Genomic DNA, 18,268 nt, shown 5'->3' with positions numbered 1-18,268 from the left:
ACTATATGCTAACTAATTTGGATGTAAATTTTTAAAAATTATTTTAAGTTTATTTATTTTTGAGAGACAGAGAGAGATAGAGCACAAGTGGGAGAGGGGCAGAAAGAGAAGGAGACACAGAATCCAAAGCAGGCTCCAGGCTCTGAGGTGTCAGCACAGAGCCCGATGCGGGGCTCGAACCCACAAACTGCGAGATCATGACCTGAGCTGAAGTCGGACGCTCAACCTACTGAGCCACCCAGGCGCCCCATGGATGTAAATTTTTAAAAATAATAAAATAAAATAAAATATGTATATTAAAAAAAATAATGGAGCCTTTTCCAGCCACCCCACATAAAATAACAACGTTCCCACCCCCACCTCTGTACCACACTCCCAAATCCCCCTTTCTCCTGCCTTTTTCCCCATCCATTGCACCTATCACATTATCACCTACCGTATATTTACTTATGTAATGTGTGGTAGGTTATATTTTCCAAGATGGTCACAACAAGATTTCCTATGCCACATACTCTTCCTACAATGTGATATTTCTACGACTTCCTTTGAGAGATGTTTGTCACTGGCCTCAAATGGAGGGCAGCCTGTAATTGTGGCAGAAGTGATGCTGTGTGACCCCTGAGGCTAGGTCACAAAAAGCCATACAATCTCTGCCTGGTCATTATAAGGCACTCAATCTTGGAACTCAGCCACTGTGACATGAGGAAGCCTAGGCCACATGGAGAGGCCAAACAGCCAGCTGTTCTGACCAACAGCCATCACCAACCTCTAGATGTTTGAGGAAGCTTTTGAGATGACTTCAGCCCCAGCCCCTGCATGAGACTCCAAATGAGAACTGCTTAACTTAGCTTAATCACCTCCCAGAACCATGAGAGATAATAGTAAAATTGTTGTTGTTCTAAACCACTAAGTTTGGGGGCCATTTGTTATTCAACAATAGATATTGGAACAATTTGTTTGTGTGTATTTTGTATGTCTCTTCTCACTAGAGTACGAGTTTCATGAGTTCTGGGATTTTGTTTTCTTTGTTGCTGTACTCCCAGCACCTAGAACAGTGGCTGAATACAGCAAAGTACTCAATAAAAAAGTGTTGAATAAGTGAATGGATGTATGATGCATTTTCAGTATGGTATGCTAATGGTTATTGGTCAACAGTACATGGTACAGTCCACTGGACTAGACCTTATTTGGCAGAGAGCATCTGGCACTGCAGCATGGCAAAATACATTTCAACAGGAATATTTCATAGGCAAATAACATTGTAATGAATTACAACTATTGCAGGAAAGCATAAAATAGGATTTGAGCTTCGTGTAGAATTTGTCCTCTGGTGACTGATTCCATAATTCCATCATGGGGTTTTCCAGATCAGGTCTGGAAAGGCTTCAGAAGTACTTTCAGAAGGATTATTGATTTCTTTAATCCAAATAATAAAGTTCTTGCTAAAAATGACAAGTTCAAATTATTCACATGTTCTTGTTATGATGTGGGATGAAGTGGCATGAAAATGGGTGGCATCGCATGCACACACATGCATTGGTGTACAATTTGGAATGCCTACTTCCATTGCCTATTTTCAGTCTGATGGTTTGGAGTATACATATATTTTAAAAAAATGAATAAATATGATTTTGAATCTCCCCAGTCTCTCACATAGTACTTTGATTTACATTTGGTCTGGAGCAAATATGTGTGCATTGCTTAGAGAGCAACAACATCCTCACATACCCAAAGAAAATATTAAAATATTATCTCAGTAAGTGAAAAAGGACGAAATTTCTTAGCTACCTGGAAAAGAAGTTACTTTTTGTTTGGGGAAAAATTACAGGTGGATGGTCTTGAATGGACTAATCAATTTCTTTGGGCCAATCCATCTCAGCCTTGATTGGAGCAAAAAGCACCGATATCGAATCTATGGATTTTTTTTAGAATCGAGGATCTCTGCTGAGTCTTTTCACAATGACTTCAAAGCAGTTTCCATACATGAATTACTTGGATAGACAATCATGTGATATTTCTTTACAGACTCCAGAAGGGTTAGGGTAAAATTAGCTTTTAAAAGTTCTTAAGGCTACTGCCATAAGGCTCCTTGGCTGAATGTCTCTTGAGGAAGAGTGTGTGCCATTTTGCTGCCTTTGTTCCAATGACAGTTTTGGTGCCACTGGGCCTCACCATCTGGCCTGAGGTATGAGGGTCCCCTCTAGGTTAGGTACAAGTTTTGAGTGGAAAGTGGGGAGATTCCCAGAATTTCCTTGGAAAGTCCAAGCAAATGAATTGGGAACATTCTCTCTGGAAATCCCATTTTTCTCACCAAAATTTAGATGTTGCTTCTGAAGCTAATTATTCCTTATTTCATTAAAAAATAATAATAATGATCTTATTTATTTATTTATTTGCAGGCCCAGACAAACTTGACTAGAAAAGAAGCCCGGGCAAGGGTTAGGATGAGCTCATGACGTTCCAGGCACTCCAACCAATTGAAAGGCCACGAGAGGGGGAGGGCGGAAGTGACGAGACGTATCCCTCCGCGGGGCGAGAGGGTCGGTGGGGGGAGTCGGCGTCTCTTTCCCCCGCGCCAGCTCCCGTACACGGAGCCGCATTCCTTGGCCCCCCCACCCCCCTCCCTCGGGGCCCCCCCGCCCCCCTCGGGAAAAAAATCCACCCCAAATCACTCGAACCCGAGGGAGGTTTCCTTTCACCCTCGGGGAGACGCGCTCTCCACGGTTCCCTCTCAGCCGTCTCCCCCAAGCCCCCGTCCCCTCCCCTGCTCCCACCCCCTTCTCCCGGCGCCGGGTGCAAGGTCCCTTTAAGGCGACGGCGCCTTCCTCGGGTCAGACTACCGGCGGCGACGACCACGGGAGGTGAGTGAGCGAGCGGGCGAGCCTTCTCTCTCCCCACCCCCTTCTCTCGGGGGTTCCGTTATCTTTTCGCTCGGCGAGGCGCTCCGAGGCGAGACAATGAGAGGGGGATGGGGCGGGTGCGCGAGGGGTAGGGGTGGGGGCGGGGGCCCGGTGGCGCGCGCCCCCGCCCCCCGCGAGTGGCGGCGCGGCCCGCGGCGGCGGGCGTGGGGTGCGGCGCGCGAGCGCGAGAGTGAGTGCGTGCGCTCCGGAACCGCGGGAATCGCGCGGCGGGCCGGGCCGGGCGGCCCCTGCCTGCCTGCCGGCCGCCCCCGCCCCCCGGCGTCCTCCGCGGCGCGCGCGCGCGCGCACTCGCGCCCCACGGCCCCGCACACATCCGACGTCCACACGCACGCCCGGCGCGAGGCGTCTCGGAGGAGTGGGCGGGCGCGGGCGCGGGCGGCGGCCCGCGGGGAAGGGGGCGGGGGCGCGGGCGGCTGCGAGACGCCGGGGCGCGGCGGGAGGGGCGGGCGAGGGGTCGAGGCGGCACCGAGGTGACGTCCCGGGGGGTTGGGTAGCGCTCGGTTCTCCCGCCGCGTCCCCGCCGGCGAAGGAGTGGGGCGCTCTTTTTGAGCGCGAGCTAGTAAATGAGTGATCGCTGTGCCGCTCCCTTGTGTTATGTAATCTCCGCTCGGTCCAATAGTACATCCTAGGTTTTAGTGCACTGCAGTTAGTTTACAAAGTCTCCTCCCTCGGACCTAAAATATTTTTGCGATGGCGCCGTGATTTATAAAATGGGATGGGGCGGAATAGCTTTATTTCTGGTGTTTATATCCTGCCGCGGTGGGCGCCATGTTTATCCCAGGGACTATTTTTTTCTAGATTCTCATCACCTACTGGAAAGAGTGATGTCGTTGATCCACCTGCTTTCCCTTCTTTCTGCGAGTTACCCAGATTTCCTCCCGTCAGACGCGGGATTTCCCCAAACTGTTAATAACACTGGACGTATTTCTTCTCACTTATTTGGACATTCTCAGCTCAGAAAAAGGTGGGGCTGAGAAGAGTCTTGGAAGTCATTTAGCCCAATCTCGTTTTCGAGATGGAAATTGGGAGACCGTTGTACTATCTCAGAACAACCGCCTTCTTGGTGCAGATTGTAGCCTAGCCTTCTACACTCTTGGACACTATCCACCGCAGTTCAAAACCCCACAGAAACGGAGTTTTACTTCCTAAGGATTCCCATCTAGCTAGAGGGGAAGCGGGGGGGGGGGGGGCTGCTTGTTGATAAACCGATGTCCAGACCCGTGGGTTGCTCTTGGCCCTGGGAATTGGACTCTGAATTCCAACTGGTTCGCACACTTGTTAGGGATGCATAAAAAGTACCTTGGAGATTGCTGAAAGTGCTGGGGTTTTTTTTTTGGGGGGGGAACTCATCCCTAAGTCTCTTTGGGTGGGATGGGGGGGGTGCCATCTTCTCTACATTTTTAACCCACAGTCCTTTAGCTGAGGCTAATTAAGGCAACTACCACATTGAGAATTTTGGTTTAGCATAAAGCCTTTCAGGGGAGCTGAGAGGTCATAACTATTTTCAAAATAGGTGATACTAAGATGTTACTCATTTCTTTTCAGTGACATTTGCACTGATGGTCCAAAAGCAAAGCTGGGTAAAACTGCTGGTGGTACCTTAGCACAAAGGAAGGCAGTTGCATGACATTCCATGTGAGAATATCCTTGATGAAGCAGTAAAAATGATTTATTAATTGGGGCACCTGGTTGGTTCAGTCGTTAAGTGCCGGGGTCTTGATTTCTTCTCAGGTCATGATCCCACCCTTCCTGTGATGGAGCCCTGCATGGGACTCTGCCTGGACAGCAGGGATGCCGCCCTCTCTGTTTGCCCCTGTCCTGCAGGTGCTTTTAAAATAAATTTAAAAATCTCAACCCTTGAGTGGATGTCTTTTTAGTTTTTTAAGAAAAGACACTTGCGGCCTAAGGAGGTATGATCCTTCGCATAAGAAAAAGCACTTGTGAGATTGAGTTATGAGCTGCATTTTTACTTGAAAGAACAACTGACTAGTTATTTTCACACTTTAATGTTTGGTAGATTTTTTTTTTTTTTTAAGAGACTGAGCATGAGTGGGGCAGAGGGAGAAAGAATCTTAAGCAGGTTCCATGCTCAGCACAGAGCCTGATGTGGGGCCCCATCCCACGACCCTGGGATTATGACCTGAGCGGAAATCAAGAGTCCGACCAACTGAGCCACCCAGGCGCCCCTGGCAGATATTTTCTGAAAATGAAATGAGCTTGTCACTTCAAGGAAAACCGTTGACTAAGTATTTGTTACCAATGATAAAAATTTGAGCGTGAAAATAAGAATTTGTTCAAAGTTGACATCTCGCGCGTGTACCCTATTTTTCTCTGTCTCAAAATAAACTTTTAAAAAAGTTGACCTCTCAGGTTTGACAGCTTCCCAGTACATTAAAGACTTTTCTTGTAGCATCAGTGTTAATGACTGTGATTTTTAAGTATTTTTTAAATTGTATTTATAATTCTAGTGAAATGTGTCAACATTTGGAACCTGGACATTTCAGTAAATTTGTATTTTCCAAGTGACCCATGTGTGATGTTTCAAAATATCATGGGTAAATGATCCTTTCAAAATGCAAGGTACATCAGTGGATTTTAATGTAAGAAAATACAAAAAGTGGGTTGATAGGGATTCAGATTCCAAGATGTAACTTATTTGAGAAACTACCATTTTTTGAGTTTTAGTATTGTGTCAATATACACAGCTATCTGAAAAGGTTTTCAGAAGACTTCTCTTTTTTTCTGCTGTGTGAGGCTAGATAGTCGTATACTTAACGAAAACAACATACAGCAAACAGACTGAATGCATACGCAGCTATGAGAATCCAACTGCCTTCTATTAAGCTATACCTAAACAATTGGCAAAAATGTAAAACAATATTACTTTTCTAATTATTTTGGGGAAAAAGATAACTTCTAATTGAAAATGTTCTTTATATTAACTTGTGATGGTTTGTTATTGTTAATTGTGTTGATAAGTGTTGATAAGTATTTAACTTTTTTTGTTTTAAGGCCTTACATGGTAAATATCAAAAGATAGAATCCACATAAATAAAAACTTTTTGAGGTCCTCAATAATTTTAAGAATGTAAAGCGGTCCTGAAACCAAAACATTTGAGAATCACTGGGTGTTGTTCTATGCTTCTGCTTCTGAGATCATCCAAATCTGCCTCAATGTAGGAACTTCTGGAGAATTTACAGGTGTGTGTTGGAGTTAGTAATGGAAGAGGCAGTGGCTTGGGGGAGAATTTTAGAGAAAAACTTTGATTTGAGTCTTGGTGTGTTATCTACTAACTTTAACCTTGGGCAAGTTACTGAATCTCTCTAAACCTCCTTTTAAACCTCATCTGTAAAATGTAGTACTTAGGACATATAATTGTGAGAATTCATTGAGGTGATGAGTGTAAACTACAAAATAACGCCTGGTATTGTACTAAAGTATATTCCAGGTAACTTTTCAGTCTTTATTCTACATACAAGTAAAACCTTGGATTGCGAGTAACTTGTTCTGCGAGTGTTCTGCAAGACGAGCAAACATTTCCAATAAATTTTAACTTGATAAACTAGCGATGTCTTGCAATACAAGTAGTATGTGACACTGAATGTCACATGATCACAGCTGAGCCAGTGGTTCTTGTTTCTCTACGGGCTTGTGGGTGATGGTCTCCCATGCCCAGATGCTCGGTCTCAGGCCACAGCATCTGGCAGAAATCAGTGATCTTTCAGAACGTTGGAAGGTGCCCACAGCTGGCACTAGTGTATGTTTTGTCACTTCAAAGCACCTATGGACAGTCCTTTGCTTTTCCATACAAGAGTAAGCTTAGGAATGCTTTGCTTCATTCTAGGTCAGGCTGCCTGCAGATATAGACCCTTTCCTCTGCTGCCTTATTGCCAATTACATTAAATACGGTAACAAGAGTTTATTAATACTGTACTGTAGTCAACATCCGTGCAAGCGTATACAATGGCCCCCAGGCGGAAAAATGTTGAAAAGAAAGGTGGTAAGAAGAAGGAGATGATTACAGTGGAAGTTAAGAAGGAAATCATCAAGAAGTATGAACGAGGTATGCGAGTGGCTGAAATTGCAAGATTTTATAAGAAGTCTACATCGACCATTTGTACAATATTAAAGAAGAAAGAAGAAATAAGGGGGCTAGATGCAGCAAAAGGAGTCACGAGAATATCAAAGCAACGGCCACGTGTCCTGGAAGATGTAGAGAAGTTGCTTCTGGTTTGGATAAACGAGAAGCAACTAGCAGGTGATACTGTGACTGAGAATTTTATCTGTGAGAAGGCAAAGGCCTTGTACACTGACCTTGTAAGTAAACTGCCAGGTACGTCAACAGAAAAAGAAGAAGGCTTCAAGGCAAGCAGGGGATGGTTTGATAACTTTAAGAGGAGAAGTGGCATCCGTAGTGTTGCGAAGCACGGAGAAGCTGCAAGTTTGGACGCTAAGGCAGCTGAGGCATTCGCTACTGAGTTCCAGAAGCTCATGGTTTCCGAGTGTTATCTGCCAGAACAAGTTTTTAACTGCGATGAGACGAGGCTTTTTTGGAAAAAGATGCCAAAGAGGACCTACATTACAGAAGAAGAGAATGCAATGCCTGGTCACAAGCCCATGAAAGACCATCTCACCCTCTTGTTTTGTGCTAATGCAAGCGGGGATTTTAAAGTCAAGCCCCTGCTTGTGTATCATTCTGAGAATCCACGAGCCTTCAAGAAATGCAAGGTTCAGAAGAGCCAGTTAAACGTTATGTGGAGGTCCAACAGCAAGGCCTGGGTCACTCGTATGTTGTTCATTGAGTGGATCAACGAGGTCTTTGGTCCTGCAGTGAAGAAATACCTTTTAGAAAAGAATCTGCCACTCAAAGCCTTGCTGGTCATGGATAATGCTCCTGCTCATCCTCCAGGCTTTGAGGACGACTTACTGGAGGAATTCGAGTTCATTAAGGGCAAGTTCCTTCCTCCCAACACCACTCCAATCCTCCAGCCCATGGATCAGCAGGTCATTTCAAACTTTAAAAAGCTTTACATCAAAGCACTATTTCAGCAATGCTTTGAGGTGACCGAAGGAACAAACCTTACTCTACGAGAATTTTGGAAAAATCATTTCCACATCGTGAACTGCCTTAAGATCATTGATAAAGCCTGGGATGGGGTCACCAAGAGAACCCTCTGTTCTGCTTGGAGAAAACTGTGGCCTGATTGTGTTCTTGGACATGACATAGAGGGGCTTGCTCATGAACAGGAGGCGCCAGTTGTAGATGAAATTGTGTCCTTGGGGAAGACCATGGGCCTAGAGGTGAACGAGGATGACATCCAGGAGCTGGTGGAGGAACATGGTCAGGAGCTGACCACCGATGAACTGATGGATCTGCATCACGAGCAACAGCAAAAGGTTATGGAGGAGATCTCGTCTGCAGAGGAGAAGAAGGCAGAGGAATCCCTCACTTCAGATGAGATTAGGGAGATGTGTAAAATGTGGGAAACAGTGCAAAATTTTGTAGAAAAGCACCACCTGAATAAGGCTGTAGCAGTGCAAGCGATGAATCTGTTTAACGACAATGCAATGTCACATTTCCGCGAAATCCTCAAAAGGAGGCAAAAGTAAGTGTCATTGGATAGGTTCCTTGTTAAAGTTGCACGAAAAGAGAAAGATTGCATTGAGCCAGTACATAGCAGTGATTCCATTAGTGATAGTGAAAGTCGTCCTACACAATAACCCTCCTCTCTCTTGTCTCCCTCACACCAGCCACGAAGGTTTTCAAAGGTAAGTGCAGGTTAATTTATTTACTTTTCTTTATATTTTGTATTTTCTTTATTATTTTATATTGCAATATTGTAATCATTTTTACATGAGTATTTTTGGGTGTGGAATGGATCATCTGAGTTTCTGTTATTTCTTATGGGGAAATTTCGCTTTGATATACGAGTGCTTTGGATTACAAGCATGTTTCCAGAACAAATTATGCTCGCAAGCCAAGGTTTTACTGTATGTCTTTCTGTTGAGGGTGGAGATTTCTTTTTTTTCATTTTATTATTATTTTTTTAAGTTTATTTATTTTTGAGAGGGGGAGGGAGAGCACAGCAGGGGAGGGGCAGAGAGAGAGAGAGAGGGAGACACAGACTCTGAAGCAGGCTCCAGGCTGTGAGCTGTCAGCACAGAGCCTGACGTGGGGCTCGAACTCACAACCTATGAAATCATGACCTGAGCCAAAGTTGGATGCTTAACCGACTGAGCCATCCAGCTACCCCCGACACTTTTTTTTTTTTTAAGTTTATTTATGTATTTTGAGAGGCAGGGAATCAATCCCCAAGCAAGCTCCAGGCTGATGGCCTGGGATCCTGAACCAACAAACCATGAGATTGTGGCCATAGCGGAAATCAAGAGTCGGACTTAACCGGACTTAACCGACTTAACCGACTGAACCACCCAGGCACCCTGAAGGTGGTGATTTCTGATTTAAATTACAAACCCTAGAGCTGTTTGGTGCCTTTATCATATCAATGTAATAAGACTTTGATAGATTCTTGGCATTCGGGTTTGTGATAATAAAGTCATATCCACAAAAAACATTTTTACGTATAACTCAGGAGGAGAAAAGGGAAATAGACTAACATATTACTAGTATTTAGAAGAGTTAAATGAAATCAAGGGAGTAGAAATGGAATATAGGTCACACAACTGTCAGCCAAGAAAAGCTTCTTGGGAAAGGGACCCCTGAATATTGAACCCTTTAAAAATAGAGAACTTACTGTTTACTTTAGTTGTTGTTTTAGTAAAGAGCACAGAGCTCTTATCTGGGTGCTTCTTGATAGATTTGCTGCCTGGTAAATTGAAAGTATTTTGTGTTTGGGAGTGTTAGATTATTAACACTGTTTAGGAACACATTGTGAATATTATATGTGAAGTTCTACAACTGTTAGATTCTGTAAGGGACGAAATCGGTCATGCAAAAGACAATAAAAGCTTCTTACAGGTTTAACAGTAATTTTATAGCCATATTAAGTAGTCAGCTCTATAGGTTTTCTAGAATTAATCTAGACAAAAATTGAGATAACTTGAGAACAGATGCCAGTTGTTTTGAGGATTATTATTTCTTACCCAAGAGTAAGAGGGTATGTTCTTAAAATTTTTGTTTTTGTAACGTTTGTTTATTTTTGAGAGAGAGCGTGTGTGTGTGTGTGTGTGTGTGTGTGTGTGTACACAAGTAGAGGAGGGGGCAGAGAGAGAGGGAGACACAGAATCTGAGGCAGGCTCCAAGCTCTGAGCTGTCAGCACAGAGCCCAACTGCTGGCTCAAATCACGAAGGAACCGTGAGATAATGACCTGAGCCGAAGTCAGACGCTCAAGTAACTGAGCCAGCCAGTTGTTTTTTTTTTTAAATGTTTATTCATTTTGTGTGAGAGAGAGAGAATGAATGGGAAGGAGGAAGGGGCAGAGAGGATCCCAAGCAGCCTCAGCTGGAGCCCAACGTGGGGCTTGATCCCACAAACCAAGCCCCCAGGAACTGTGAGATCATGACCTGAGTGGAAATAAGGAGTCGGATGCTTAACCATTTGAGCCACCCTTGTCACTTTTAAATAACAGGTTGTTTGTAAAGATTCTCTTTGTATCTTTTCAATTATGTAGACTTTTACTGATTAGCTAGGATCTGAGTATAGATTACCATATTTGCCAGTGCTTAAGGTGTAGTTCACTTTTCCCTAGAAAGGTATGTCTGGTATACCCATATTATGGGTGGAAAGATGAATGACAAAGACTTAAAAGACTGTGGGAATTGCTAATAGTCCTGTGTGAGCCACATTATTGAGTAAAGTCTACTAAGTATACAAAAATTAGGTTGTCACTACAATTACTGCTGTAAAATACAGAGACCAAATAGGTTACTAAGATGTCAAATAATGGGTTGGCTTAATGGAAGATGGCAGAGTCTGTCTCCTCTTACAGTACCTCCTTGGTAGCCAACATAATCCACCTTAAATTCATTTTTTCTTATATTGATTATGTACGTTTTAAGAAATGTGTGTATGTGAATCTATGTGAAAATTGCACCTAGAAATAAGAACAAGTTAAACAGAAAATTCAATCAACAAGGCTACCAGTTTGATTTAGTAAATGGCAAAAGGATAGTGGCAGAATAGGTGGTTTTTATGCCCAACTTTTTTTTTAATTTCAACCTTATTGAAGTATAATTGCCAAAATGTAAGATATTTCAAGTGTACATATGGTGATTTCATGTACATTGTAAAAGGATTCTCTCCATCTAGTTAATGAACACATTCATCACCTCACATTTATTTTTTCTGCATGTGAGAACATTTAAGTTCTATTCAGCAAATTTCAGTGATATGGTACAGTGTTATCAAGTATAGTCATGTTTTACATTAGACTGTCAGACCTTATTCATCTGATTTCCCGCAACTTTTTTATTAAGAAAATTTCATGCACGGGGGCGCCTGGGTGGCTCAGTTGGTTGGGCATCTGACTTCGGTCCAGGTCATGATCTCATGGTTCGTGGGTTTGAGCCCCGCGTCAGGCTCTGTGCTGACAGCTCAGAGCCTGGAGCCTGCTTAAAATTCTGTGTCTCCCTCTTTCTCTGCCCCTTCCCTACTCACGCTCTGTCTCTCAAAAGTAAATAAACGTTTTTTTTTTTTTTTTTTTTTGAAGAAAACGTCATGCACGTGAAAGCAAAAGAGTACAAGGTGTATGACAGTGAACCTCTTACCTAGACACAGTGGTGTTTTAACATACTAATGTCTATAAGAAAGCACTAAAATATGCATATGTTTGCTAAGCCACTTGAAAATCATGACATTTCCACTAAATATTTCAGGCACTTGCTAAGAATAAATACATTCTCATATATAACTCTAACATAACTGTTCTTTTAAGGAAAATTCAAAAAATAATTCCCAAGTTGGGAGGGACCTCGGAGGGACAGAGAGAGAAAGAGACAGAATCCCAAGCAGGCTCTGCAGTTCTGTCAGCGCAGATCCTAATGCAGGGCTCAAACTCACCAACCCTGAGATGATGACCTGAACCAAAATCAAGAGTCCAACGCTTAACTGCCTGAGCCACTCAGGCACCCCTATCGTTTTTGTTAAGAGTATATTTCTCTTAATGAGTGCTGAGTAAAGTATAGGATTGTTGAATCACTTTGTTGCAGACCTGAAACTAACATTGTATGTTAACTATACTGGAAATGAAATTTTAAAAATTTTTAAAAACTAAAAGTAATTACCAAATATTATGTAGTCTATATATTCAAATGTTTCATTTGTTCCCAAAATGTCATTTATAGCTTTTATATGAATCAAAATCCAATAAAGGTTCAAGTGTTGCATTTTCTTATGGCTCTTTAGTTTCTTTCTTATTTTTTTTTATTTTAGAGAGAGAGTGTGTGTGTGTGTGTGTGTGTGTGTGTGTGTGTGTGTGTGTGCAGGTGGGGGTGGAGAGAGGAGCAGAGAGAAAGAGGGAGAGAGAGAATCTCAAGCAGGCTCCACATTTAGCATGGAGTTTGACACCAGTCTGATCCCACGACTTTGGGATCCTGACCTGAGCCAAAATCAGGAGTTGGACACTCAACCAACTGAGCCACCCAGGTGCCTCAACCCCTAGTTTCTTCTAATTTAGTTTGGGGTGTGTGTCACATTTTTAAAGAGAACATGTTGCTACTTTTATAGAATGTTCTCTATTCTGCATTTGTCTGATTATTTCTTTATAGAATGTCCCACCTGGATTTACCTCATTATTTTCTTGTGCGGCTGCTTAACTTACTCCTCTATTGCTGTGTTTCCTACAAACTGCAAGTTAAATTTAAATACTTGATTTGTTGGGGTTTTTTTGGTTTTTTAATGTTTATTTTTCATTTTCGAGTGAGTGAGCACAAATAGGGGAGAGGCAGAGAGAGAAAGGGAGACACAGAATCCAAAGCAGGCTCCAGGCTCTGAGCTGTCAGGAGAGAGCCCGATATGGGCTTGAACCTAGAAACCAACCATGAGATCATGACCTGAGCTGAAGTCAGATGCTCAACCAACTGAGCCACCCACGCACCCCTTGATTTGATTAAGGTTAACCATAATTGTCAGTGGCTTGTTTGTTGTTTACACCAGTTGATGAGAGGCAGAGTCTGAATTATCTGCTAACATTTTTCTGTTTAAACTTAAGTACTGTCATAACTTTTGGTGTTTGAGATAATAGAGCTACCTTTGTAACTTACAGTTCAAATATAACAACAAGACTTTGAGAAAGAATGCAGAAGTAAGTTTGCTTCATGTCCTTTTGGTTCACTGCCCTCTGAGAAAATGAGTTGGAAGTTGGGACAGGCAAGAAGGGTAGATATATTTAGCAGAAGCAAACCATAGTGGAATTGTAAAGGGGTCAAAACCAGAAATTTAGAAATGGAGATTAGGGGCACCTGGGTGGCTCAGTCAGTTAAGCATCCAACTCTTGATTTCGGCTCAAGTCATGATCTCATGGTTCGTGAGATGATTATAAGGTTTGTTTCACGTTATAATCATCTATCTGTGAAACTTGATTTTATCTTCATATTCATTTGACAACTTCTGTGCCATTCTTTTCTTGCCCAAGTACCTAATTTCTCCTCAAAACAGTCAATCCTCTAAAATTATGGTTACTATTAATTTTATTGGTTACTATCAGTATGTTATTGTCAGTATTGACTAGTGAATAATTTTTGTGGATATAATTTCCCAAAGTCCTTTAACCTAATTTCCATTTCTTTTTTTTTTTTTTTTTAATGTTTATTTATTTATTTTGAGAGAGAAAGAGTACGGGTTGGGGAGGGAGCAGAGGGAGAGATAGAGAATCTTAAGCAGGTTCCACGCTTAGTGTGGAGCTGGATGCAGGTTTGATCCTGTGACTCTGAGATCATGACCTGAGCCGAAATCAAGAGTCAGATGCTCCGACTGAGTCACTCAGGCACCCAAGAAATGATAGTTCTTTATGCATAGAATGTGGGATGATAGCTTTAAAAAAATTTTCCCCTTCAGGGCCACCTGGGTGACTCAGTTGGTTAAGTGTCCAACTTCAGCTCAGATCATGATCTCGTGGTTTGTGAGTTTGAGCCCCACATCAGGCTCTCCACTCTCAGCACAGAGCTAGCTTCAGATCCTGTCTCTCATTCTTTCTGCCCCTCCCCTGTTTGTGCGTGCGCGTGCTCTCTCTCTCTCTTTCAAAAATAAAATTAAACATTGAAAAAAATGTCCATTTCAGAGTACGGATTCCATTTGATCAGAGTTTCTTAATCTTGGCACTATTGATGTGTTAGAGCAGGTAAGTCCCTAGCTGACCTGTGTATTACAGGATGTTTAGTAGCATCCCTGGCCACTGCCCACTAGATGGATGCCCGTAGCAGCCCTCCCCAGCCCTACCTATAGTTATGTCTACCAAAAATTTCTGTAGACATTGCCAAATGTCTTCTGGAGGGCAAGTAGTCCCCATTTTTGAGTATCATTGAGTTGGATAAAATACACTGGCATGTGTGAAGAAGATTCCTTAATGATGTCCTTTATGATTTGGTTTCCCTTTAACAGCTGTCAAACCCAAGTTTCTTCCACAGGTAGGCCCCACTGTGTGCCTGGTATATGCTGGAGAACAGTGGGACATGATGAAATTTTTTATCTCTCTTGGGAATTTTATTGAAGGGAGAAACAAGGTCTTTGTTTATAAGTCAAGTTGTAGGCCTTTTGCTTTATCTAAACCTCCCACCCCCTTCCACCTTGGAAAAGAAACTTAACTAGCTATTTGAGCTTATATGCTGTGGATAAAGTTTTTGTTAGGAATAGTTAAGAAATTTGTTTGATATCTTTGAGGTGATCTATCGTTGTTTTGGCATTCAAGAAAAGACTGTCTTTAGGGGCACCTTGGTGGCTCAGTTAAGTGTCTGACTCTTGATTTTTGGCTCAGGTCATGATCTCATGGGTTCATGAGATTGAGCCCGTGCCTGGCTCTATGCTGACTGCACAGAGCCTGCTTGGGATTCTCTGTCTCTTTCTCTATCCCTTCCCCACTTTGGATACCTGCTCTCTCTCAAAATAAATAAACATTAAAAAAAAGACTGTCTTTCAAAAAATAGTTGCTTGCAAAAGGACTTGATTAAACTAAATGTATCCTTTTTGATTGTCCTTAAAAATTTTTAAGTACCGTTGACCCTTGAAAGGTGTGGGGGTTATGGATATTAACAGCCCGATAACCTCCCCAGTCAAAAATCTACGTATAACTTTTGACTTCCCAAGAACTTAACTGCTAATAGCAAGAACTGTGAGAGATCACTTTTTACTGTGATAACACAATTTACTGGAGAGATCAGCTGCTCAAGTGATGTTTTAAGGGGACATTGGGATACCACAATGCTCGAGCTCACTGCAGTTAGTAATAGGAGGTGGCTACAAAATTATTATAGTAGTACAATATATACTACAATTAATTTAATGCAGTTATTTAATACTGCATGTTTGTTTACATTTCTCTATTGCAAATGCCACCATGTACAGTCTGTAGGTGTGTAAGTTTTGATGAATTTTGATTTTTTTAATTTGTGTATATTTTATGGTAGTAAATGATAAATGAGTATCTAAATATATTTTATGAATTCAAGACATAGCTACCTTTTTCTTATTTTGTTTTTTGACATTTCTAGGCTACACAGTTCATCTGTGAGGTTTTTCAAAATCTCCAAACTTTTCCAATACGTTTATTGAAAAAAAAAAAATCTATACATAGGCTTGCCCAGCTCAAACCCATATTGTTCAAGGGTCAATTGTATATGTAAATTCTGCCCTTCAGGAAAATGTCCAGCCTTCTTGTTAGGGGAAGGGAAGGGGTTGGGGATAGGGGAAGAGTGGAAGTAATGAGATTAGTGAGAATTTTTTGCTCAGTAAATATGTTACAAGACTGAGAAATCTCAAAGAATTTCAGGAGAAAATAGAATTTTTTTAGTTTCTAAAACATGTTCTTTGTGGATGTGGAACTTTCTGCCAAATGCCATGGGAGTGAAATTGAAGATAGCTGACTAATAATCGGGGGTTGATATGAAGATTATTTTATTTTACCTTTTAAAATGTTTATTCATTCTGAGAGAGAGAGAGAGAGAGAGAGAGAGAACGAACACATAGGGGAGGGCAGAGAGAGAGGGAGAGAGAGAATCCCAGTCAGGCTCCACACTTACTGCGGATCCTGGGGCTTGATCCCACTAACTGTGAGACCATGACCTTAGCCAAAATTAAGAGTCAAATGTTCAACCAGTTGAGGCACCAAGATGCCCCTGGAGATAATTTTATATTAAAAAAATTTTTTTTGTAGTTTATTTTTTGAGGGGGAGAGAGCAAGCAAACAGGAGAGGGACAGAGAGCCGGGGGCAGGGGGGATCCCAAGCAGCCTCCACCTGTCCACGCAGAGCCAGATGTGGGGATTGAACTCATGAACTGTGATCTCATGACCTGAGCCAAAATCTGGAGTCACACTTAACTGACTAAACCACCCAGGTGCCCCTAATTTTATATTAAAAGTGAGCAGAGGGACGTCTCACTGGCTCAGTTGGAATAGCATGCAGCTCTTGATCTTGGGGTTGTGAGTTTGAGCCCCACATCAGGCTATCTGCTGTCAGCACAGATCCTGCTTTGGATCCTCTGCCCCCCTTCTCTCTGCCCCTCCCCCACTCGTTCTCTCTCTCTAAATAAATAAACTTTTAAAAATCTTTTAAAAAATAAAATGAGCAGAAAGGTCCCGAGCACCTAGACTGTGGTCTTGGAACATCATTTCCCACCAAAAGGAATCAGAGCTCCTTAAAGAAATGGCGTATTCTAGGTCTGGGGAAGGAAATATGTGAAACGATCCTGGAGCTATTAGATTGCCAGGATTTTAGTAGACACTTTACTAAGGTGTCAGAAGGACTCGGAAGCTAGCTGAAGTTTGGCCAAAATAGGACACTTTTGAGTATCAATAAAGATAACTGCAGTAGACCAAAACACGTAAATTATATTTAAAATATAATACCATAATGATAGTTTAAGAGCAAGCTTATTGTTCACTTTGGTGAAATACTATTGCATCATTATTTTGAAAACTGGTAAATAAAGGGAAAAAAAGCAAGATAGAAGGAATCAAGACTTTACTATGTGAACTGCACCATGGGTAACCAAATAATATAAATGTTTTGGCTTTTTTGGGTTTTTTGTTTTTTAAAGTTTATTTTGAGAGCACAAGCACAAGTTGGGGAGGGACAGAGAGAGAGGGGGCAGAGGATCCAAAGTGGGCTCTGCACAGTCAACTGGAACTCACAAAACCCTGAAATCATGACCTGAGCTAAAATCAAGAGTCGAATGCTCAACCAACTCAGCCACCCAGGTGCCCCTACTTTTTGTTTTTTTAAATAGAAGTGTTCTAGTTAATAAATGAAGGAAGGACAGATTTAGAATGATTAGATCCAGCATCGAGCATGCCCCCAGATGGAAGAGAACTCTACCCTTAAGAGTAGTCTTGGGGGGGAGGGAGAGTTCATCCTGTGTATAATCATGCCACTAGATCCAACTGTCAATTTCAGGATATCCAGGGGGACAGAGGCGTATAGTAAACGCTATGGATATGTGATCAACAATATCCAGGTTGTAGAAACTACAAGAGATGAACTGGTTCTTCAACAAATAAATGGCAAGGGAGGGAAAAAAAATGATTTATAAATTAAAAGACTTAAACTTATCAAGTAATCATAATATATGGACCTTATTTGGATCCTAATTCAGACAAACTTTAAAAAAGTATGGTATTTGAGAGAAATTGAAATTTGAATGTTGACTGAATGATATTAAGGGACTACCAATTTTTAGGCATGTAATGGTACTATTTTTTTTCTTTTGTTATATCTTTCAGGTCCTTATCTTGTAGAGGTCCATGCCAAAATATTTATGAATAATGTAGAGATTAGCTTCAATATAAGATGAAGGAGGGAGGCATAGGTAAAACAATTTTGGGTTGATAATTTTTGAAGGTGGGTGATAGATACATCTCTACTTTTGTATTTAATTGAATTTATATCACATTTAAAAAAATAGAAGAAAAGAATCACAACAGTCTTGATTCAGAGACTCACAGTTATAATATGATGAAAGTTTGCCCCTTCACTTGGTTTTGGTATGATTCTCAAATTTTCTGTCCATCTCACATTTTCCTCTTGATGTGGCACTGTGTTCCCTATGTGCTGGCCTTTTCTGAAATTCACATTTTTGCCTCGCAGTTTTTCAGAAGAAATTAAAATGCCCCTAAATTGGGTAAGGATTGAATCTCAACATGTTTGTTTGTTAATGTGAGAAGTATCCAAGTCAGA

At 41.8% G+C, this 18,268-nt stretch overlaps 1 protein-coding gene across 6 annotated transcripts in view; it reads left to right on the top strand.

The window, feature by feature from the left end:
* The first annotated feature begins 2,650 nt into the window (after window positions 1-2,650).
* POGZ (pogo transposable element derived with ZNF domain) overlaps window positions 2,651-18,268 on the top strand; it is a 52,208-nt gene continuing 36,590 nt past the window's right edge. For 4 of the 6 annotated variants that reach the window (XM_015540205.2, XM_042994116.1, XM_015540203.2 and 1 more), the window contains exon 1: window positions 3,430-3,885. In XM_015540205.2, coding sequence (XP_015395691.2) covers window positions 3,632-3,885 — 254 coding nt within the window. In that variant the 5' untranslated portion in view covers window positions 3,430-3,631. Of the gene's footprint in view, window positions 2,862-3,429; window positions 3,886-18,268 lie in introns of those variants that run through there. The other 2 variants (XM_042994115.1, XM_042994118.1) reach the window with 2 other exon arrangements.

Source organism: Panthera tigris, chromosome C1, assembly GCF_018350195.1.
Source record: "Panthera tigris isolate Pti1 chromosome C1, P.tigris_Pti1_mat1.1, whole genome shotgun sequence".
Lineage (NCBI taxonomy): Eukaryota > Metazoa > Chordata > Mammalia > Carnivora > Felidae > Panthera > Panthera tigris.
The sequence above is the reverse complement of the archived record's forward strand: the minus strand, read 5'-3'. Positions and strand labels throughout refer to the sequence as shown.